Source organism: Diachasma alloeum, unplaced genomic scaffold (genome assembly GCF_001412515.2).
Source record: "Diachasma alloeum isolate Michigan unplaced genomic scaffold, Dall2.0 Dall_scaffold_00301, whole genome shotgun sequence".
NCBI classification, from domain to species: domain Eukaryota; kingdom Metazoa; phylum Arthropoda; class Insecta; order Hymenoptera; family Braconidae; genus Diachasma; species Diachasma alloeum.
The window spans coordinates 1,241,030-1,264,871 of NW_021680440.1; the positions used below are offsets into that span (position 1 = coordinate 1,241,030).

Below are 23,842 nucleotides of genomic sequence, written 5' to 3' on the forward strand. Positions count from 1 at the left end.
ACCGCCCTCTTTTAGTATTCCATTGTACAGACACCTTTCTCTTACAACTTGCCAACGGCAACACGCTTGATTGAGATTCCACGCGTTCGTTTTAGTATCGATTCATGTAGCCGTTCATCCTGTTGTTTCTCTGTCCCTATCGTTTATGCGATGACAATGAAGCAGTTTGTGGGGCGCAGCGGTTTCGATTGGGATGATGAATTGTATACTGAGGCTACTTGAGGGTGAGAAAATACGTCAAAGCAGCTTATCATGTGATAATTTTCGATAATTGTCGATAATTTTTAGGTGAAATTTCGGGTACACTTCTTGGATTTTTTATTAGATTGTAGTTTCGCTAAAATTTTAAGGAATTTTGATATTGAAATTTCAAAATTTTGTGGGAAAATAAATGGAAATGGAATTTCATGAACATGAATGGAATGAAATGTAAATTTCCGATCAATTATTCCATAAAAATTAATAAAAATCAGTAAAATTGAAGAAAATATATTTATAAACTCTCAATTAATTGAGAATTCAGCATAATTCGGCATTGAATATTCATGTTTTTATTAAAAATTCAAGTGACTTGGAAAATTTATGTCTTCCTACTGCTCAAAAATTTTCTCTTGTCATTGCTTGTCAACTATCCGCGAAATTTCAATTGTATTCTCGATACATTTATAGGAATTTTTCTTCACATTATGGTTTCATTAAAATATTGTGCTCTTTATGCAAGATTTTATGTAATCCAAGTCCTGATGAAGAAAAAAAATATATATATTACGCAAACTACATGAATTTATGGGAAGGACATCATTTTTAGTCTTGGGAACGCTTAAAAATTCTTTCGGGACAAGAGAATCTCTGAGAACGAAAGTATTTACCAAGAGATTTTACGATTGTTAAAATTGACAATACAGTATTTTCCCGCGTCAAGTAAGCCTTCTTTGTCAAAAGTATTTTTTTCTCTCTCAGTGCAGTATGTATTTTATTACAAATTCGCATCTCCAGTTACCAAGTATTTATTCATGAGATGAAGTAAAATGTTTCGTGGTAGTGAAGGATTTGCAATCGAAAGCCTCTCAATTCTCATTTTTATTGCCCTCTCCCCTCCAACGTGAATGATTTTATCATGAATAATCATGAACCTAGCCAATATTGAACATAGGTTCTCGCCAATTACGTCAAAGCAAATGTTTGAAATTTCGAGGTTTAATTGTCACTTTAATGTGGAAAACAGTTCAGGAGTGGTCCTTGTCCACCCCCTTTGTTGGCATTGCCTACAACAATATGGAATACGTGAGTGTTTCATGGAATTTGATCGTTATCGATCTCGAATTATCGTGCGTCAACCGGAATTGAAGCGCTTTTATCCATTGCACTGACTCCCGGTGTACTCGTTGCCCAGCGTACACCTCCTCCCCATCCATTTCACCCGCTTCATCCGCTCTTCTTGCTAACGTAACCCTTCGCTGTTATGTCCTCTTGTCCGTATTTTCATTCGCTAAAAGGCCACCACCGAGTACCATTGTACCGTTTCCGGTGGCCAATGTTCACCGAACGCATTCAATACTTTTCGCCGCGTCCATTTTACCAAAATAAAATGATTGTTCAACGTTTCTTCTTTTTCGTTGCGTCGGACTGTTCTATCGTGAAATATTGGACTATCATAGCTGGGATTATTTCGTTATGAAACAATTAGTTGAATCTCTCGGGAATTTATTGTGGGTGGGGAACAATTAGAGGGTTTAATTCATTGGCAATTTTTTTTTACGTTTGAAAAGTTAGTTTTACGCGTTCTGCCGTCCGCCGAAAAAATTACAGAATTTTCCTTGAAAAAAAAAACAATTTCATGGAAAAATAATAATTTGACGCCTTAAATGTCAAATTTGATGCTTGAAAATGGTTGAATCTATAGTATGGCCTGTACCACACTACGAAAGCCACTTGGATATCATCAACGCAACCCTGAAGTGCTAATAATCCTACAAAAATGGAGAGCTTCCTAAAAAAAAATTCGGAAACTACGAATTCTTTCTCGCTTTATCTCCTAATTAATACCGCGAGGAAGTGGTACTACAGTGGATGGGTTTACAGAGCCAAGAAAAAGGGGAAGGAGGGCGAAGTGTTGGTGTACAGGTTAGGGGTCTGGAACGAGATTTGTAGAACTCTCGGGGCAAACTTGCTCCCGTAGAAACTCCTAAAGGCTCCCCTCCCCCATGTTGGACGAAATTTTACTTGGATTGCAAACGAATATTCCCTGCGAAGCGTGTTCCGATAAGTCTCGAAACTCCGTACACACCCGAGAGGTATCTCACTCCTTTCCTCTCTGTCTCCCTCTCGCTCTCTCTCTCTCTCTCTCTCTCTCTGTCTCTCCCTCTCTCTCAAGCCTCAAACACTGGCCGCCCCTTTCGAAACCCCAGGACATAGCCACTGATACTTTTATTTTGCCCAACGTAATTTATTGAGCGCCCCCTTCGCTTTGCTACTCGTATTCATTCCAACCGATACATACGCTCAACCTCTGGCATGTCTACCTGTAGCCTCACACCGAGATTCACTGCCGTTGGAATGATGCATTCGGGGAAGAGAAGTCTTTGATGGTAATACGTTAATTAGTTTCAGAGGGAAAACGAAAGAAAACATATCGATATCTCCGTTGATTGAGCGCGCAATTATCTTTGAAATGAGTGATTTGAGCGGCGAATATCAGAGAACTTCTCGTTTTTTCAGATTGTTACGTAAAGAATGGGAAAAATTGCACTGAGAGAAACAATTAGTTCTGCCGAAAGATTATATATTCGTTTAGACACATTCAATTATTCATTTGAAACAACGAATGTTTACAATAATTAATGTTTATAATAATTCCGTGCAAAATGTAATTTTAATGACGCTGAGCATTCATGATTTTTTAATATTTTTCTCACGCAATTTAATTGGCAAATTTAATGATTGAATATCCTTATATCATACAAATATTTTGACTATTGACCAATTTTCAATGAATATCTCGGAATCTAAGGGAGATAGTAAAATTTTTGTAATAATCTTTTTTGTAGAGCCAATTGAGTGCTACAACAAATGTAATTACGAAAATTTGGCTACCTCCCTTAGATTCGGAAATATACCTGAAAAACTCAACTGGGAGATGAGTCGACTTAGACCGTTTTACCACTTCGCTACTGATATGATTTACTAAAATTGGATAATGTCGATAAAATCATCGCAGCAAATGTCGCACTAATTGTGACCCGGTAAAATAATAATTCAAGTAATGGTGAATGAAATTACCGAACAATGATGATAAAAACCATTAAAAAAATTACCCCGAACTACTCCCAACATTTTCCCTTTTGTGGGAAGATTCCGGGAACAGTCTCCTCACTTCCTGGCGGCTGTCTTCCTGTTTTCCCGAAGTGAGGTTACGAGAGAATAGAAATGACCGGGCGGAGGTAAGGAGCCCAGCCACAAGAGTAAGAGATCGAGCGAGGATGCAGGGGGAGAGGGGAAAGGAAGGAGGGTCTCAAAAAGGAAGTTTCAAGGGAGACCAGGGAAAAAGATTCATGTGTGTTGGGCCGCTGCTTGTGTATACGTGCGACCCAAGTGAGGGGAAAGTCACCCGCGAAGCAGGGGCTTCTTCCAACGGGAAGCAATTTCTTCCCTGGTGCAGCCTTATCGTGCAGACGTCAACGTTTGTATTATACTCCTATTGCAGCGTATCAGCGGAACTGCATCCACAGAGGGGAGGGCGAGGGGTTATTTAGGCGATGCCTCTTTTTCACGTGATCCTTCGGGTATGGAGATTTTTGCTTCCAAATGGAAGCGTTTACGGGAAAAAAATATCCCACACGGAGAGAAATTTTTGATAAAAATTGTCCTAGCATTCTATAAAAGTGTATCATGTGTTCGTTTCCTCATTTCTAATTTTTCCTTTTATCAGGATAAAATTTCCCCAACGTAGAATAAAATTTGATCACCATATATTAATTTTTACTAAATTTTCCGTGCTCAATTCCGGAAATTTTTATCGTGGTGCAATGAAGATGAGTAAATTTTAATTATTGTAATGTGCAGCTTCTCACAATATTAATAAATTAATGCTTGATGCTGATAATGCCAGTATTAGCAGTGAAATCAGGCCATTCTCACGTGAAATCCGCGTCATGTGGATGAAAAGTGACGAAAAAATGAGAATTCCCTTTTTGAATTATTAGCTCCACACTACGACTATTTTTTGATGCCCTAGCATTGCAATCCCAGGGACGCTTTAACTCTCAGGGCCGTTGCGCTGTGACTGAGACATGGTTCCCCAGGGGTGTTGCCGAGTCCCTGAGATTTACGAACTCCGTTCGCGTGTATCACGCGCACAGCTATTCCCCCGAGTATCGCCCAGAGGTGCTCGACTTAGCGACTGAATATCTCTCTGAATCCCGCCCCCTTCTCTTTTTACAAACTTTCTCTCCATCTTCATTTTTGATTCTAGCAATTTAACCTAGCGGCGAGCGTAAACAAACTTCATTGTCGAACAGCAGACTGATAATTATTGCTGTGAGAGAGTGCAATTATTCAATTTTCTCGGGAAGGACAGCCGCATCGATTTTCACTTGTTATTGTATCTCTTGAAATTGTTTTAACCCCGTTTATTTTCATTCCTCCGCAGTATATCATCGACCCTTCGAGTTTCCCCATGTTTTTAGTATCAGATGTTGCCCAGTATTTACAATTTTCACCGATATGTATCAGGGCATTTTTATTTTCCTCCCTCGCACCGAAACAATAAACCAACTGATGACCACGTACCCAAGGCCTTTGTTTTCACTGTCTCCCAGTGGAGTTGCACCGGGCGGAATGTTAATAATACCCCGTGTCGCATATGAAAATGCTCAGAGATGACCGTAAAAGTGAATTTAATGGAAAATCATGGCTCAAGTGAAAAAAAAATTACACAAGAATGCGGCTTTTGAGAATGTGACAGTGAAATTAGAGGGATTTTTCTTGTTCTTCGTGATGGATCGTTTTATTCTTTCAGGGAACTGGTTTTTTTCACCTCCAGTTTGGGAGAACATCAATCTCATGCGCCTGAGCTTTGTATCCTCGCCGCTATCAATTTTCGCCTCGTTTCAATTCGATCCATCTCTCTTATCTTGGACGAAGAATCGTTCGATTTTTTCTTCGGTGTTTGAAATATAAATTTGTGGGGTTATTGGCGGGGGTTGTGCAGGTCCAAAGACTGATATTGGGAACGATAAACGTGTTGATCGTCCGATGTAAATCACATCATTTGACCCATACAATTTGACCTACAATGTTTATATCATAGTATTTCACCCAAGCGATTCGAAAAATAAAATTTAATCGGCAATAATTATCCCATGATATTTGACCCACACGGTTCCACTCAAACGTTGTGACCCATAAGATTTGCCCTACAATCTTCATCTCATAGTACTCAGCGCAAACTATTCACTTCAATTCGACAAATAATATTTGATCCCGAATAATTATTCCATGATATTTTACCCATGAACTATACTATTTGACCCACAATCTGCATTTCTTGATATTTGAACTATTCGATTTCACCCAAATGTTTTGACCCACGAGAGTTTAACTCAAAAAAATAAATTCGCGTCCCAAGAAAACAATTCTTTGGCAAACGTAATTTTTTTTTCCGTGTGTATCTCCCCCCCCCCCCAAGTATTTCAAATCCCTGAAATTCGATAAACGATCGTTTATCCCTCGAAAAAACATCTTTTATGGAACCATTATCTTTAAGTAGCAATTAGAGATAAGATATACATGATTTAAGCCCATGGCTATCTTAAGTACATCTCCCCATACTTTCCACTCTGCTCTTTATTCATGTTTCTCTCCCCTTTCGTTTCGGGATAATCCACACATAACGTGACCGTTCAACTTCCCCAACTGCGCGACGATGTGTTTGATGTAATTGACTTGGGTATGAACGAGAGATAGAGACACTGTGAGGTCCTTCCCCCCTCTCACATGTCCAAAAAGCCTCGACATTCGAGGCACAACCTCGGAAATAAAACACGCGATTTTCTGTACAGGCACCATTAAAGGGGCGGCCTCTACATCCTCTAGTTCGTATAGGTTGCTCATAATACTGTCCACAGCATCGCTATGCTTTGGGGTATTCAATGCTATCCGTGAGCAAAAATTTCAAACATTTTGTAACTAAAAGAACAGATTTTTTTTGCTCGACGGAGTTGAAATTTTTTGTTGATTGATTGTTTTTTTGGCATTTTTTGGTTGTTTTGGAGACTTACCCTCGACTACCGGATGACGTGGCTTGTACGACATATCTGGAAAGAGACGAATATGGGATTAGATAATCAGTCAACGAATTACCGGGGTGGTTATTAATGAAAAGCATTTTTTTAGAGAAGTGGAATTGATGAGAGGGAAATGGTTTTTAAGGTATATCTCTAGAAAACAGGATTTTCCTACGATTGTCCCCATGTTTTTCGTCGATAATGTTTATAATATTCCCCAGGTATTGAAAAAAAATTCTAACTAGCTGTTTTACACAGTTTTGGAGAGAACATCTTACGATGTTCTTAAAAACCAATCCGTGATAAATTGATAAGCTCAGAATACAGTGAATTTTTTGTAAAATTTTATAGTTAAAAAAACGGAAAATTTGTGAAATCATTTCTTATTTGATTGGAACAATTAATTAACAAATAATTTTCTATTCGATTCAAAGAGCTATTGTTGCCTTCATCAACAGCATATGAAGGTACAAAAATTCAACAACTTATGAGAATGCATCAAACTACGTCATTTGCACTTCATTTCATCTTCATAATTTCATTCATCTGCAGGATTAATTTTTTTTCTCACTAAATGATGATAAAAATGTTCTATCTCCGACGATTATACCAATTAATAGCTATTCTCACTGTAGAAGTGAGTGAAGTTGATATTTAAAGTATTATTTCCTTCGCTTTCATACCAGATTTCGCTTCCGCTGAGAAATTACTTTAAAGATAATTATATTTGGCTGCTGCGAAAATCATTCACCCGAGGGATTTGCCTGATAGGATATCCAGGTAGTGGAAAATGCACGGTGTTGTACCAGGGGTCTGGGGAAAATCGAATCCCTCTGACGTTGAGGTACAAACACCAGAGGCTCTTAAAGTAATGCACCAAGGTGATACCTGTCACACGTAAGACCATCAAAAAGTTGGAGGCTAATGAACTCGCTGGCTGAAACAGGGGCATTTTTTATGTTGACTCTAGGGAGATTTGACAACAAATATTTTTTAAGGTTGAAAGACAAGAATATTAAATTTTGCATGACATTCTCACCTAGACATTTATCATAATCTTAGAAAAAATCAATTCTGGAATCTAATGATTTTGTTCTCAGTTAATTACCTTGGGAGCGACTGATTTGAGTGGAGACGTCTTCAGAGAAGTGAAATGCACATTATTTTATAATTTCGTTTGAGAAAATTTCATAAAATTATCCTCGTGGCGCATAAAATTACTAAAAACTGTCTGAATTCTTTTCTGCAACTCCTAATCGAGGAAATAATTAGCAATTAGTAAGCGGGAAAAATTCAATTTTCATTAAGTGACGCAAGAAGTGCTGTGTAATTTCGTGATTATCTGGGGAACGAGTGATTTTAAAAGGCAATATCACAAAATTTTTTTTCTCGGAAAAAATGATTCACAATAAATCTTTAATACCACTGTTCGCTAGAACCTCTCATGAACGAGAAAATTAGCAATTACTGAATGAGAAAACTGCATTGTTCACAGAATAAGATGACTGTTTTGTCATTTTGTAATTACGTCCAGCCAACTGCACCCATTTTTACAGATGAGGAGCTTCTCCAAGAAAAATATTGCCTAAAAAAATTTTCTGGAGCGCTTCATCTCCCTCTGGAGTCCAGAATGCTCTTCAAACCCCGAAAAAAAATCTCTCAAAAATATTTACAACCGCAAGCACACCCGAAAAACCCCTCATTACCATAACTCCCCACATACCGAGAGATTAATAGGGACCTCCGAGGGGTAGAGTCAAGTCAAAGTGCATAAACATCAGTGTCTGGTGCGGAATGGTTTCACCAATCTATACAGTGCCGTACTTTATGTTCTCGAAGGCAGCAGTTGAGAGTGAGGAGCACGGGTATGAGGGTTAAGGTAGTTGGGTACTGGATGCCGTTTAAACCACTCGGCGCTAGCCCAAAGCAACGATATGTATGCAAGCTCTGGCCCCTCACTGTTGGGCCAACTCGTACATGCCGATATCTCGCCGATAGCCTTTTGCATCGGTGTACACGCCTCGCGTCGCTTGACACACATGGCTGACACGTGTCGCCACAAGTCACCACCTTCCCCCCAGTGCCTCTCCGCTCCCCCTGCCGCCAACCCTCAAATCTGACACCACACGGTGTACAGTGGATGCTCAAGGAGCGACGGGACACGGATTGCAAGGGCCTTTGACACGAGCCAGTTTAAAGTTGGATTAAGTTGGGGAAGGGTTTAATCAACCCTCGATGCACCCGGTAGAAATCCAATCTCGCGATCGACTTGCTGCGGGTTTGTCGTGCGAGATTACACATTACGGCGACATTAACTCTGAGGGGCGCAGCGGGCTCGCCGCTCACTGCTGCCGCGCTACAGAGGGTCTTAGACCTTTCAATTTAACATAAATTCAAGCACATATCAAATTATTTTCGTCAGGGTATTTAATTAAATTAATCTCACTCATAAGCTTCAAAAGAAAATTAATAATCTTAAACGAGAAAATTACTGGAATTGTACATCATCAAACGCACCCGGAGAGAAATTTTTGATAAAAATTATCCTCCCCTTCTATAAAAGTGTATCATCGTTTCCTCATTTCTATCCCGAAATTTAGTAAAAATTAATGTATGATGATCAAATTTGATTAAATACAATGGAGTAAACACTACGAGTCTAATCAATCCATTAAAGTATCGATTATTCACACCCAACACCCGTCAAATCGAAAGTGTCTCTGAAACAACCGATTTCACGTAAAAATTATTAATGCCTTCGAATCGCCAATTATCGCACGACAAGCGATAGCTCTGCAGCACCCTGACAGCAAACTAATTATTCAGCTGAATCGATGAAGAAAAAAACAAATTGAGAAAAAAAAAGGAGGAACGAACGGAGTAAAGTAGTATAACGACAGGCAGCTTGGAAGCCAATTGATTTTCCCTCGATATATTTTTTCCACGGGGCAAAAGTTTTTTCAAGCGGTGGGATAAACTCCACGAAAAATGAGGAAACTTTTCGGGGGAATGGGATTTGCAAAAACTCTGCATCATTTCGGTGGCAACTGCTTGATCGTACGACTTAAGGGATTTACTTTCTTCATTAATGCGCGCTGGGAAGCTGATTAAATTGATGAAATCATCGCTGCGATTGCTCACCAATGACGAGGGATATACATTTATAGAGCAATAGAGGGGGATTCGACGATTTAACGATTGACGAAGTGCTGGGAAATGCATTTAGGGATATTCAAGTATTTTTTACAGCTTGGTACAGACCAAACTATAGTCGAACAGTAGAGCTTTCATTTGAGAAATTTTTACACTGATTTTATTATTTAAAATTTGCAGGTCTGAATTTGAATCTCGACATTAAACCGTTAGAAAACGTTTTAAAAATTTGAAAAAAAATTGGGAAGTTCATTTTTGGAGGAAGATTAATAAAATGATTGAGAAATTGTAATTTTGAAAAATTACGAGGATTTCTCTCTGTATTATAAAAATTTTAATCGATTCTGATGACGAAAATTTGGTACTCGAAATTAAGACTCCAGAATTCTGACCCTTGAACTAAGGTCACCCTTAAACTAAGGGCCACGAGGGCGAAGTTAAAGGTCAAGAGGATTATAATGAGGGTGACGAGGGTCGCAAGGGTCAGATGAAGGGTCACGGGGGTTGGCTCCGCTCGCCAATCCCTCTTGTCTTTAAAAATATATAAAATTTAATACCCCTCACAATTGAATATCAATCTCCCTCTCCCCAAATGGATAATTAAATTTCCTATCCCCAAATCCCCTAGCGTGCTCCGTATTAAGGCGGTCACACCCCTCCCCACAGATCCCCCGTGCGTGTTCAGTTTTCCAAAAGATATCGTCTATTTTCATTCCACTCCACCGCAGCGGAAATTACAGAAGACTACCGCCGATGCAGGGCGCCAACTTAACTGACACAGAGTGCGCACGTGGCGCCCTCAGCATAGAAAGCGAGACGCAGGAAGGGATTAATGTCTGCCTTTACTTATTCGAAAGAACTAGAAACCCGGCATTAAGACTCCACCCTGAAGCGACCGCTCTGATTTCCACCAGCTCGCTCCTTCCTTCCTCGACTCTACTATCCCATTTCCACTCGATAATCTCTCATCCCTCATTCCGGGAGAAGCTAACTTCATGCACCCTGGATTGAAGAGTGGGAATGCCGTGAGGTTGGCAGTCTTTACGTTGATTAGGGATTTTGCTTGGCGCGTCTGCAGTGGATTGGCACGAGTCACGTCAACGGATGAACGGATTTTCGTTCATTTGACACGGCGAAAGGATTTAACCGTCTGACGCCCTCAAGGGGTGAACTCTATCACAATGAATTCTCCATTTGCACGGCGATTTTTGCGACTATCTGCATGAATCATTAATTAAATTGAATGAATTCCGAGTTGAGAGGGTTTTTGGTTGTGATAAGGGACGTGACGGGGTGAAAGTCCTCGTGATGAAATTGGTTTCATTTGGAAGCTGGAGGAAAATTCCCGATGAAATATGATATAGGGGTTATTCCTGCTCCAATAACTTGTGAGATTATTTCATGAATAAAAGGAGAAAGGAAATTTCTCCTGACGAAATCAATTTGAATTCTTGGAGAATCGAAGCCATGGGAACGAGGACGTCTAGACCGTTGCAACATTTCTCAACTTGTGAAGAAGAAAAAACATCCACTAAACGTTACACAGTTTATTGAGAGCGCCAAGTGTCGAGTGTTTACTCTCACGTGCGCATCCATGCGCACCGGCGCATTTTATTATTGCAGAAACGACTCCATCTTCCTTTATTTTTTCCCCTCGAGTTTTCCCCGAGGGACAATAATATCGACGCCTAGGTGCCCGGTAGAAACGCGCAAACTACCGGCCATTATTTCCCTGGGAATAGGTTGGTCAGAGCCAGGACTTTCGCCTCACACTCGCAAGTGCTCACACTCATTGTAACAGCGAAATTCTTACTGTATCGATTACGGAGGTGGGTAAAACTCAGCATTATATCGTTGCATGGGTCAACAATACCAACACTCAGTGATCCTTTTGTGGTGTGTATAGGATCCGCGTGGAAACGTGAGAAATTCTTGCACGTCAAGCCCAATGTCTGGTAACTCGAAACTCGGAGAAACTTGAGCCGATAACTTTTGAGCACACTCCATCCATCCCTTGAGCTCAATCTACTTGCTTTCTCTCTCCTCACTTACTGGGGTTTCTTCTCCTTCGAATGCCCCTGCCGCTCTTACCATTAACAAGCCCTTGGATGAGCGGTGAATTTTCAACGGTTATTCTACTTTCACTTCACGTTTCATGGAACATGTAATTTTGGTAATTTGGGGAGTTCGAGGGGACGGAGCATTGAAAAATTTAGAGTCGATGGAATATATCTGTTGTTGGGAGCTCGTTTGGGGTGATGATTTTCTATTTCGAGGCGGTGGAAGTGAGGAGATACGGAAAAACGCTTTGAGACAGGTTTTTGTGGCAGAAAACCTGTTGGCCATTATATTTTTACGAATATCTACTTTATATTAAAATATATATAAATAGAATAATTGTTGATCACGAGAAAAAAAAACAGTATTTCTAAATTTTTTCAACTCACAAATTATTCTTCATTTCCCGAATTTTAACGAATGCCCTAAAAATAATGAAAAGCCCCCACAGCGTGACCAAATCTGTTCGATCACATGTAATAATTGGAGTCTGATGAACATTAATTCATCGACATAGACTCAATTGATCTCTCACTGTGGACATGCCGGAGTAATACATGAAGTGCTCCAAATACCAGAAATCATCATGTTTTACTCTAATAAATAGACTTCATGAAACTGCGAACGACTGGGCCATTTGAGTCAAATAATATAGAGGAGATTAAATTTCACCGGCAGTATTTGTTCCCGGTAAATTATGATAAATTTGATTCGGGTGAATTGGTGGCTATTACGTGATGATTTTACGATGTTAATGTACATTCATCAGCTAATCCGACTCACGTCAAATTCCTGCATATTTTCCTATCGAGAATAGAAGATGTTCAATCAATAACAAATGGCTTGTAAACTAAAATATGAAGAAAAAACAATCGTCATTATCTTAAACACTTGCGTTTTTGGAAAAAATATCGAAGGCCTTCAGTTTAAAAATCTTCAGAATCATAAAAAAAAAATTATATTTATTATCCAAATTAATAATCGCCGCAAAATCATCGAGATTTTTAAAAACTCACATACGGCATTAGAAAGTTGGAAACTGCCTTTCCTGCGGAGAATTCCCGAAATGTCTTCACCAACAAAACAAAATATTGGCGTTAAAATTCATGCGCTCACCCTGAACCCAGGAAAATCATACATTAGTTTTATTTCTCCGTTTTCCAAGGGAAAGAATCTTATTCATGGCAGACGTAAGTAGGAAAATTTGGCGCAGCGGTACGTGACCGATGCACCGCCGGATGAGTGCAGAGGAATACGGCAGAGGGTTGGTAGAAGTGGGCGGAGAAGGTAACTGGAGGATGCTGGGTAGTTGTAGCGGATTTTCCACGACCCCGAAACGACGTCGTGGCCGACGGGCTGGAAAATGTACCGACGCCCCAGACTCCAGGGCGCGCAAAATTAGGAACTCCGTTGGAGCTCTCGTACACTTACGTGGCTTTCGGCATGAAAGCGCTGAAAATTTAGTATGTAAGGCACGTGTTCGCATCCTGCCGTTATGAGCGCTTTCTCCCAACGATTCTCCATTTCATCCTCATTCTCATGGTACAGTTGTAAACCGTAACGGACAGTCGTACTGTTGGTACAATGACCGGGTTAGACTTCATGCTGGAGTTATGGACAATGAAAGAATATTTTTATCATGTTTTTCCGGGTTTAAAGATGCGAAAACACATTCTACTGCCAGAACTACGAAAAATTAATGTCTAAATTTCAGACACTAGCGGATATCTTCCGGAAGGAAATGATTAATTATGAAAAAATAATTTATTTGAAACAGATGAATAAGTTTATTTGAATTTTATCAACATCTCTTCCCTAAAATTAAATTTAAAGTCACCCTGTTGAAAGTTCTAGTCAACTGTTCCCGAAATTCTATTTTTTCAACAGTTTATACCAAAAAGTTTCTGGATTTCCAACGAGAATTTCCCAAATGAATAAAATAACTTCACATTTCCCATAAATTAAGCAATTTTCAATCACGAATTCCCCGAATGCCACGGAAAATCCCCTCCAAACACAGGTACTCCAATATCCCAAATTGTTTTCTCCCGCAATGTTGATATAAAACCCCACAAATTCCCGGGGAGCGTTGAAACTTCATCGAAATTATAGAGATACCCGTCGAGTAAGAACGGAAAATTGTATGAAAATCAAGAGACATCCGGCAGTTTAGCAAGAGTCGTATGACGTAGTTTTACGCTTTGGTGCAACTCAGAACGAGATCTCCAACTTCTTATAGTTGGTACGAAAAGCCTCATAAGAACGAGACGGTGCGGGGTGCACTGAGCCATCCAAACGACGGTGCGGCGGCGAGGGAGGGGACGAGGGAGAGGGCAATTTATTTCGTTGAAGGCGAAGGCAAGCCCAGGGTTACGAGGTCGTTCGATCCTGGGGGATGGTGCAAGGAGAATATATATACGGTGCAACGATCCGGTCCTTAATATGATCCGTTGCTGTCCTTAATCCTGGCCAGCTACTGCCCAACCCCACCCCCTGAAACTCTCCTCACTCTCCCTTTGCACCCAACTATTTTGCAGCATAAATCCTTGAGCCGGATGCTGCACATGAGTGAAGATGAGGGGAGATAAAACTGAGGGATATAAAATTTTTAATTGTTTTTAGGGAATAATTAAAGTTACAAGCGAGGAGAGGAGAGTGCAGAAGTGATTTTGGAATTTTCACACGAAAGAAGTGATACTCCCAGAAAAATGGGTGATTTGAATCAAATAGATATCTTCATTAGATTCAAATAAATCATTCCATTCATTTCGATCATGAACCCACGTCGCTTTTTATAGAGGCCTGTTTAGTATCATAAATCATTAAGCCGGATGCCGCACATGAGTGAAGATGAGGGGAGATAAAACTGAGAGATATAAAATTTTTAATCGTTTTTAGGGAATAATTAAAGTTATAAGCCAGAAGAGGAGACTGCAGAGGGGAACTTTCACATGAAAGAAATGATGGTGAATCTTCCATTGAACTAATCCAATGAAAAATATATTGAAAAATAATCGATTATCCTCGTGAATCCGCCCCGTTCGATTGATGACTCATGTTGCGTTTTACAGAGGATCAAAGCCCTCAGGTAAACTGTTCAATTTCAAGAGAACTAACACCAACACTTCTCATAACCAAACATTTCATGTTTTACGTCTATGCACTTTAGCACCGGTACCAGATGCCTCAGCGTCTGGCGTATGTACAGGACTCCACACAACGTGTCGGATACTTGAAAATTTGTTGCCGGACGTTAAATGTTTCGTGTGTTCAGTGGAAAATTGAGAGGCACACCGTGAACCATAGCCACCTTCTTCGGCTGGTAAAATCCAACTCACCCCCTCTTTGAATGAAATTATTCGAATTTGCTCGAAGAATTGTTGGAAACATGTGGACACAAGTGGAATGAGTCGCGGTCATGCCCGACCATTTTTTTTCATGGGAGAAACTGAAAAATAATGACAGACCCGACAAAGGAAGTGCGAAATAGTTTTCACTGGAGAAAAATTCTGTTAACGCAAATCTACAAAGGATAATTATGTGTATTTTTGTGAGCGTGCATTTTTTACCCGGTAACGACGGGCCACACGGGGATGTAGGTTAATGAGGTGATATTCATTATGGAATATTATTTTTGGGGAGGTTTTTACGGGAGGTGAGTTTGCATTCGTTCATCTATGTTTGAGGTAAAAATGGGAGTATTCTAGTTTGATCATTAAACATTTTAGTGAAGATTGCGACGATGGAGTCATATTTAGTAGAGGCGATCGACGCAGAAATTGGGAGTCGTGGATTCAGCGGTTTTTGGCATTAATAGGGCTTGATTTGTTGTAAGCAGACAAAATTTCAATGTAGGTTTAGACCCTTTTCTCGAATTTTATAATATTAAGTTGGAAATCAATGGTTAATGATACGGGATGATTATATAATTTCATCATTTGATTGAAAATTTAAGCAAATTGTAGAATTCTCGTCTTCCGGTCGAAATTTCATTAAATTTTGATTGAAATCTGGACTTTCATCATTTTTTTTCTTAAAAAATTGACCTAAATGTCACTCCTGAAAAACACTCGACAACCGTCCACGAAATTTCAACTAATTTCCACCAGTGTCGTCCACAAAAATCAATCGAATCTCAGCCGAAACCCCCTCCCCTCCTCCCCCGCCCCCAACTTCCACCATTCGCGCAAGAGATTAATGTTAACTTCCCTCTCAAGAGTTAATAAGTCCCAACACCGATAAATCCCGGAAACTCGTCTCCTCCTTCTCCCCATATCCACCCCCCGCCCCGCAATTTTATACAGTCCCATCTCCAACCGACCTCCTTCCGCTCCGTTCTAATATTATTTTTCTCCGCCCCCCCCCCCCCCCCCCCCCCCCCCCCCCCCCCCCCCCCCCCCCCCCCCCCCCCCCCCCCCCCCCCCCCCCCCCCCCCCCCCCCCCCCCCCCCCCCCCCCCCCCCCCCCCCCCCCCCCCCCCCCCCCCCCCCCCCCCCCCCCCCCCCCCCCCCCCCCCCCCCCCCCCCCCCCCCCCCCCCCCCCCCCCCCCCCCCCCCCCCCCCCCCCCCCCCCCCCCCCCCCCCCCCCCCCCCCCCCCCCCCCCCCCCCCCCCCCCCCCCCCCCCCCCCCCCCCCCCCCCCCCCCCCCCCCCCCCCCCCCCCCCCCCCCCCCCCCCCCCCCCCCCCCCCCCCCCCCCCCCCCCCCCCCCCCCCCCCCCCCCCCCCCCCCCCCCCCCCCCCCCCCCCCCCCCCCCCCCCCCCCCCCCCCCCCCCCCCCCCCCCCCCCCCCCCCCCCCCCCCCCCCCCCCCCCCCCCCCCCCCCCCCCCCCCCCCCCCCCCCCCCCCCCCCCCCCCCCCCCCCCCCCCCCCCCCCCCCCCCCCCCCCCCCCCCCCCCCCCCCCCCCCCCCCCCCCCCCCCCCCCCCCCCCCCCCCCCCCCCCCCCCCCCCCCCCCCCCCCCCCCCCCCCCCCCCCCCCCCCCCCCCCCCCCCCCCCCCCCCCCCCCCCCCCCCCCCCCCCCCCCCCCCCCCCCCCCCCCCCCCCCCCCCCCCCCCCCCCCCCCCCCCCCCCCCCCCCCCCCCCCCCCCCCCCCCCCCCCCCCCCCCCCCCCCCCCCCCCCCCCCCCCCCCCCCCCCCCCCCCCCCCCCCCCCCCCCCCCCCCCCCCCCCCCCCCCCCCCCCCCCCCCCCCCCCCCCCCCCCCCCCCCCCCCCCCCCCCCCCCCCCCCCCCCCCCCCCCCCCCCCCCCCCCCCCCCCCCCCCCCCCCCCCCCCCCCCCCCCCCCCCCCCCCCCCCCCCCCCCCCCCCCCCCCCCCCCCCCCCCCCCCCCCCCCCCCCCCCCCCCCCCCCCCCCCCCCCCCCCCCCCCCCCCCCCCCCCCCCCCCCCCCCCCCCCCCCCCCCCCCCCCCCCCCCCCCCCCCCCCCCCCCCCCCCCCCCCCCCCCCCCCCCCCCCCCCCCCCCCCCCCCCCCCCCCCCCCCCCCCCCCCCCCCCCCCCCCCNTTCGGCCAGAGTAGCAGCGGAGGAAGAAGAAAGAAAACTAAAAATGAAGGAATAAAAAAAAATTCAAGAATAAGAAAGAGAAAATCGTCTGCTCTGCGGCATTGAGTGTAGGGGTTTGTGAGGCCAGGTCACCCCAAGAACTAGCCCTGGAACCCCTCTCACCCCTCCCTTACTCGTGTCTTAGTCGTTTCTTTTAACTGTGTAATCCTCCTTGGGTTAGTTTGTCCAGTTCCTTTTTCCCTCCTTCCTCCTGTGCACTTCCTCCCAACCCCTCCCCCCCTCCGTGCACCCCCTTCCGCCCCACTCGTTGCCCCTGGGAGCTACTGGGGACGTTAGCACGACCCATATTGCATCTGCCTATCTCTCTAACGACGCAAACAGCCAAGCTAATTTATATGAACACCGGTATAAAAACAGGAAAAAGAAAGGGGCCAAGGAGGATAGGATGGGGGGGGGTAAGGGGGTGGAGCAGGGGAGAAAAAGAAACAGGAAGAATGTGCTTGCAAGTTTCTCTAGTTCTCTTTGAGAATTAGAGCCTCCGGGTATACACCCTGCATTGAGCTGTTTTTTACCCATTTGATTTTTTTCCGCTCCTCTCTGTTCCGTAATTATACTTTCCAGTTAGGGAGAGATACACTTGGTTGTAGGTGAAATATAAACGTGGTGTTTAGGTTGGCGGCTGAGTGGTTTTCGAAGAGGGTGAAATGATGGAGGAGTGAGGGAGATTGCATGAAGAAGCGAAATAGCAGATGCTGGCATTTAGAATGGCGAAAAAAGGATTATTTGAGTGGGCTGAATGATAATCAGACTCGATAATAATATTGGGGAGATCCACAAGAACACGATTGCATGAAAATAATTATTCTGGAGCGCGGTAGCTCAAGAACTCGCTCAGAATTAATTCAAAGAAAAAAAAATATCGATCCATACTTTAGAATTATTTAAGTGTCTTCGTTAGTGGTAAAGAGTCAAGAGTGTATGGTTGGATGCGTGGGTGGTGGAAAAAAGTATAACGGAAGAAGTTGATAATGAAAAAAGGTTCAGTATCTGCTTCGCCTGTCCCTAGAGCAGTGATGGTTTTGGATCTGGATAATGGCTATGAATAATTATTCTTCTTATGTGAACATGTGAGCTCAAGAACTGGCTCACAGAAACTCAAAGAAGAAAAAACATCGATCAAAACTTCAGAAGTATTTCAGTGCTATCGTTAGTGGCAAAGAGTCAAGACTGCACGGGGGGGATGAAAGGATGAGAGAAAAAAGTGTAGCGGGAGAAGACGATGACAAAAAATAGGTTCAATATCAGACACAATGACTCGTCTGCTCTGAGCAGCTTTTTCCTCATTTGATGTTGCTTGCGCTCATCTCTGTTTCGTAATTAAACTCTCGAGTTGAGAAAGATTACACTGACAGTATGAACATAAATGTACTGTTTAAATGAGTGACTGAGTGGTTTTTAATGGGGAGGAGTGAGTGACGACGCATAAAGAAGGAGAACGGCAAAAGTTCTAACTGAATTTCGCTAATTCTGTAGTGAAGCAATCAGGCGGGGGAACGACGAAAAAATGATTATTTAAACGCTCCGAATGATGATTAAACCCGATAATAATCTTGAGGAAATCCCCAAGACCACGATTCTACGTAAATAATTCCTCTTTCCCTCCATAAAGTAACTTTCCCATTGATTGGAGCACGATAGCTCAAGAACTCGCTCAAAAGAAACTCAAGTAAAAAAAAACTTCGATCAAAACTTCAGAAGTATTTTAGTGCCTTCGTTAGTAGTAAAGAGTCAAGAGTGCACGGTTGGATGCATGGGTGGTGGAAAAAGTATAACGGAAACAGTCGATAACAAAAAAAGCTTCCATTCGGAAGCAAAAAAAGGTTCAATATCTGGTCCGGCTACGTCCCTAGAGGAGGGGTGGTTTCGCATCTCCACAATGACTCTGGTGAAAATTTTACGGGTACGCTTTGTACGACAATCGAAGAGGGAGTGGTGTACAGTATCTCGTGGGAATGGGCCATTGGATATCAACGATGAGAGGGTGAAAGTGTCGGGTATGAGGATATTCGAATGAGATTCGGTGCTGAGCGGATTCGGAGTGGACGTCCGTCGGTGAAAAAAAATAAGAGTTACCTCTCACATGTTGGCCTCATCGATGCTTAAAAATACACTCAAGTACTTTATCGTATTATCGTTTCAATGTACATTAGTGCGTATGTGTACATCTGTGTATATATGTGACATCAAGCTCAAAGCCGGTCACGAAAAGCCCTTTAGGGTGTAATCCCATCCCAAGAATACTTCGGAGAATTGAGAAAGTAGAAAATACGTCAATAGGATGTTTTTTTCCCTCCAATATCGGAAGAAGTCTATCAATTCGTTTATGAAATTGAGTCTTGAGTGGAGAAATCGGCGAACTGGAGAATTCGATCTATCGCGATGAAATTCTATTTCTACAGTTGCACGATGTAGGAAATAAGTCATTTATTAATTCTCAAATAAAGTCGCATCGATTGCAGCCAAGAGAGTTCCATGAAAGAAGCAAATCAATCTCTGCTGTATTGGAGGACGAACTACTCTCCGCTATTCTCGATATACTTGGTGGGTTATTCGAAGCAATGATGGATAATTCAACGCTGAACACGGATACAAATTCCGATATTGCGAATGATATCCGACAACTCCAAGTCGATTACGCATATCTCCAGAGTGTGAAACAATGAAAAAATAATTTGACATCGTCAACCTGCGCTGAATAATTAATACCCAATCACTGTTTTCCAAACTGCCTAATTGGCTGCTCCCATCAAACAAGCAGAACCAGACACCATCGTGAATAATTCTGATCATGAGAAATGTCATTGTGACCTTCCCTCGAAGAATCAATAGCACGAGTTACCACTAGATATCAACGAGGTCAACGAGTTGAAGTCACCAGTAGTCCTCATTACCCTCAAATCGTCAAGCTCTCCATCCCCCGCGGCAAATCAACAAGCCTTCAATAACCGAGAGTCATACAATCGCAAACGACTTCATCAGTCAGAAAGTGAACTGTCGAAATCATTAACGATCCCTCTCACCACTGCTAGCTCCAAAACCGACCGAATGGAGACGAAATTTACATATAGCCCAGATTCCCTGATTCCATTGCACCGTGTTGGCTGGATGGATCGGTGGATTATCATGTTTTTCACATGTAGAAAACGTTTAAATGCCCTGATTCTTCCTGAATAATTCCTGTGTTGGCCGAGTCATATTGGGTCCCTTCGAATTGATATTTCTCGTGCGGGATTACACATTACGGCGATAGTCACTCTAGGAGACCACTCAGATACCCTCGAAAAAATCTCATTCCCTCATTTCTTTCAACCCCCTCATTCCCTCCAAATACCTCACTCTCGGTATTTTTCCGATTCTTCAGCTCCCTTCCCCCCCTCCCCGCCCTTTACCATCACCAGTATCGTTTCCGGGTGTCTCCGTAGTACTCTTTACTGAACACATTGTAATTCCAACCGAACAGTTTCGCTAGCGGCAAGTTCCTACGTGCCCAGCATGTCAAATTCGACACATAAAACTGCAGTAGAGACAGTTACGGTGGGGCTAACGTATCGTCAGCACGTGCCACTGACATTGGCAAAAGAAAAGGGATGAAGTGAAGGGGTTGCGGGGGGTGTGGGATAGAAGAGAGACTACTAAGAGAAGTGGGATATAGGTTTGGCTTGAGCTTTTGTAGCTGTGTCATTGTTCCCATGTCGTTTCTTGGATAGCACGAACCGTGAGTAATTGGTATTGGGAGTCATTAAGGAAAAGATCGAGAGGTCTCAGTGACTCGAGATTAGATGTCGACAAATCACGTAGAATGTGAGTAAAAATAAACTAAAAAAATGGTACGTGCTGGGTATTATGATGGCTCATTATAACGTGGCTGTACTTACAATTGAAGTATAATAGGATACCAGCGACAAAAACGAAGATGACTATGAGAAGTATGAGGAAGAGCAGAAGAATCGTTGGTCTACACCATGGACTGCGCTGTACCTCAGTCTGTCTACCCTCCTTGGGATTCTTTTTCTGGTCTACAACACTCGATTCACCAGTAACATTAACTACAACACCCTTGTACGTGTACTGGGGTGCTTTTTTATCAGTACGAAATCCATGATCATCCTCGGGATCTGAGTATACACCGTATGCCTCGAAATTATTCTTTCTGTATCCGTTGGTTTTTTCTGTTATCGCTGCACTTGTCGAGTCACTCGTTTGTTTTCGCTGATAAGCACCAGATGTAGCACCAACTTCACTTATCTTGAGTGTTTGATCGTAAGATTTGGTAGATGCATCCTGATATCTAGCCACTGGCTCGTACTTCGATCGCTCTTGGATATAACTTTTCGACGTACTGAGCTCATACTTTGATGTTGAACCCTCGAAACTCTTGACACCACTGTCGTAACTCTGCTCCTCGTACTTTGATCCGTACGATCTACCTGTATCGTAGGAATCGTAGGCTTTACCGGATGTGTCGTATCGCGGCAATGTTCCATACATCTTGCCAACTGTGTATTTGCTCTCGTATTTGGGATTGGAGCAGGAGCTGAGTTCGTAGGAGGAGTCCCTTGTTTTGATGCCGGACTCGTAGCCACCTTTTGCAAGGGTGTCGTAGTTCTTGCTGATGGGCTCATAGATCTGGCCTACGTGATGTCGATGGTCCTTCTTGGGATCGAGCTTGAGCGTCTCCTCGGCGTACCTCGCTGCGTACTCGTAGTCCGTGAGGTCCCTTGAGTACCTTCTGGTGCTGTCTGGTGGATCCTGATAGCGAACCTTCTGGCCCTCGCTCCTTTCGTAAGGGGCGTCCAGGTCAGACTCCTGATAAGACCTGTCTGCTCGCCTGTCATACCTCAGATTCTCCTCTGGGTATATCCTGTTGTCATATCGCTCCATGTCCTGATCAAATCCACTACCTGGGGCTTTTCTGTCGAAACTTCTTGTGTAATTTCTGTCTCCGTAGTCGATATCGTTGGTCCTCGCTGCAATACCATCAACGTAACCACCCCCAGACTGACCATCCTGAAAGCTCTTCGGCTCGTAATCCATGTAACGTGAGGATCTGCGCTCGGTACCATAGTCCATGGAGCCCTCAACGACGTTTGGCAATTTACTGCTCAAATTCTCACCAGTACCGTTATCAATACCGGTATCACAACTCTCTGCATGCTCCAATAAATTCGGTAGTCTCGATGTCGAGGTACCTGGTGTATTCTCGGTAAGGTCCAACTTCAGTCCATTGTTCCTTCGCATCTTTCAGGATTAACATGATCGATGGCTGATTGTATTTGACCGTTAGCTTGTGCTATTACAGAGGTGAATGGAGCAACGAGTTTATTCTATTATCACGGACAAGCATTGGTGAATGGGTACATTCTCTACTTTACTCCTAATGAAGTCTCTTTGATCCCCTTTTCGGGTGCGTGGGGTTAAGCTGATTAGTCGGTTTGCAGTTGGTTAGTTGGAGGGAGGAGTCGAGAATCTGGAAATAAAGAGAGAGTTTGGTTAATATTGTTAGTTCAAAGGAAAGGTTAGTTAGATGCTGGCATGGACATAGGTGGGGATGTACACTTGAAAGTGTAACTAGTGTCTAAATGTCTATTAAAACGTTTGTATTTTCAAATTTAAATAATTTCAAGTGTCTCGAACTGAGACATTGATACTATAGACACTATAGACATTTTAGGTACTTTATTCAATCTTTGACAAAACTCATCCTCTTTCCAATCGTCTCAATGAATTCACCAATTCATTTTATAAATGACTAGTGACTGAGTAGTCTTCAAGTGTCTTAAATTGAGACAGAAATGTCTTAAATTTGTCGACGCGTATTGAAAAGAATATCCAATTTTAAGACATTCGAAACTAAGACGTCTTGAAAACACAAGTTTTCATAATGTTGTGGCATATTATCTCAAACGACAAAAAATCGTTTTTCATTTTTATGTCTAGACCGAAAAACAACATGAATCGTTTTTGGTTGACCTCTTTCAAGCCCGTTACGGCAATTTTAATCTTCCCCAACCATGGCAGAATATGAAATTGGATACATTGTGTATGCTTGCTAACGAACATGCCAAATTAGATACCACGTCCCTTGAGGATCTTTGAGCTTTGTGGAGATCCAGCTAGAGAGAGATGACGCCCTGCCCCATTTCATCCTTCGTCAAGCGTTACACGCATATACCCAAACCAGAGGGTGGATAATACCGATGATAACGATAATAACGTTATGTTCTGCTTGGGTTAATGATGCACGTAATCCGAAATCTAACTGGAGGTATGGTCTTAGGTACTGTCGATTGTCTAATGCACAATATCCGATTTATAGGTGGGGCTTAACATCTAATGATGTTGGAATTGTTTCGTATTGCTGGCATTCCTGGGGTAATTGGGCTAGCGCTTATTCTTGATGAGTGGAAAAAATTAATTAGCTTTTCAAGAGAGCGACTCTTATGTGAGGTCAGGTGCAAGGAGAAAAAAGAAAGAGAATAACTATCTAAAAATTAAGAAAATCGCACAATTTTCTAGCAAATTTCCTCATAAGAATTATTTTTAAAAAATTACGAGTACTGACCCGGTCACTTTGATAAGCGAAAAAGAAGTGATCAAAGATTCATCTTCATCATTGATTGGGTTTCATGTTCTACATATCATTAATTTTCATAATGCATTTATAAGTGAATGAACTTGAATCCATTTGAAATTTGAATGAGAAGAAAGTTTCTCAAAAGTAAATGAGATCACAGATCAGCGCGCGTCCTGTCTAGCAACAATCAGAATAATATCCATATCATTCCGGGTTAG

General features: G+C 43.5%; 1 protein-coding gene across 1 annotated transcript in view; it reads right to left on the reverse strand.

The window, feature by feature from the left end:
• Positions 1 to 22,288, reverse strand: part of LOC107039557 (agrin) — a 163,412-nt gene extending 141,124 nt beyond the window's left edge. Inside the window, exons 1-2 of the mRNA XM_015259239.1 lie at positions 20,926 to 22,288; positions 6,279 to 6,314 (exon numbers count right to left, since the gene is read on the reverse strand). Of these exons, the coding sequence (XP_015114725.1) occupies positions 6,279 to 6,314; positions 20,926 to 22,288 (1,399 nt within the window). The remainder of the gene's footprint in view (positions 1 to 6,278; positions 6,315 to 20,925) is intronic.
• Positions 22,289 to 23,842: the final 1,554 nt, after the last annotated feature.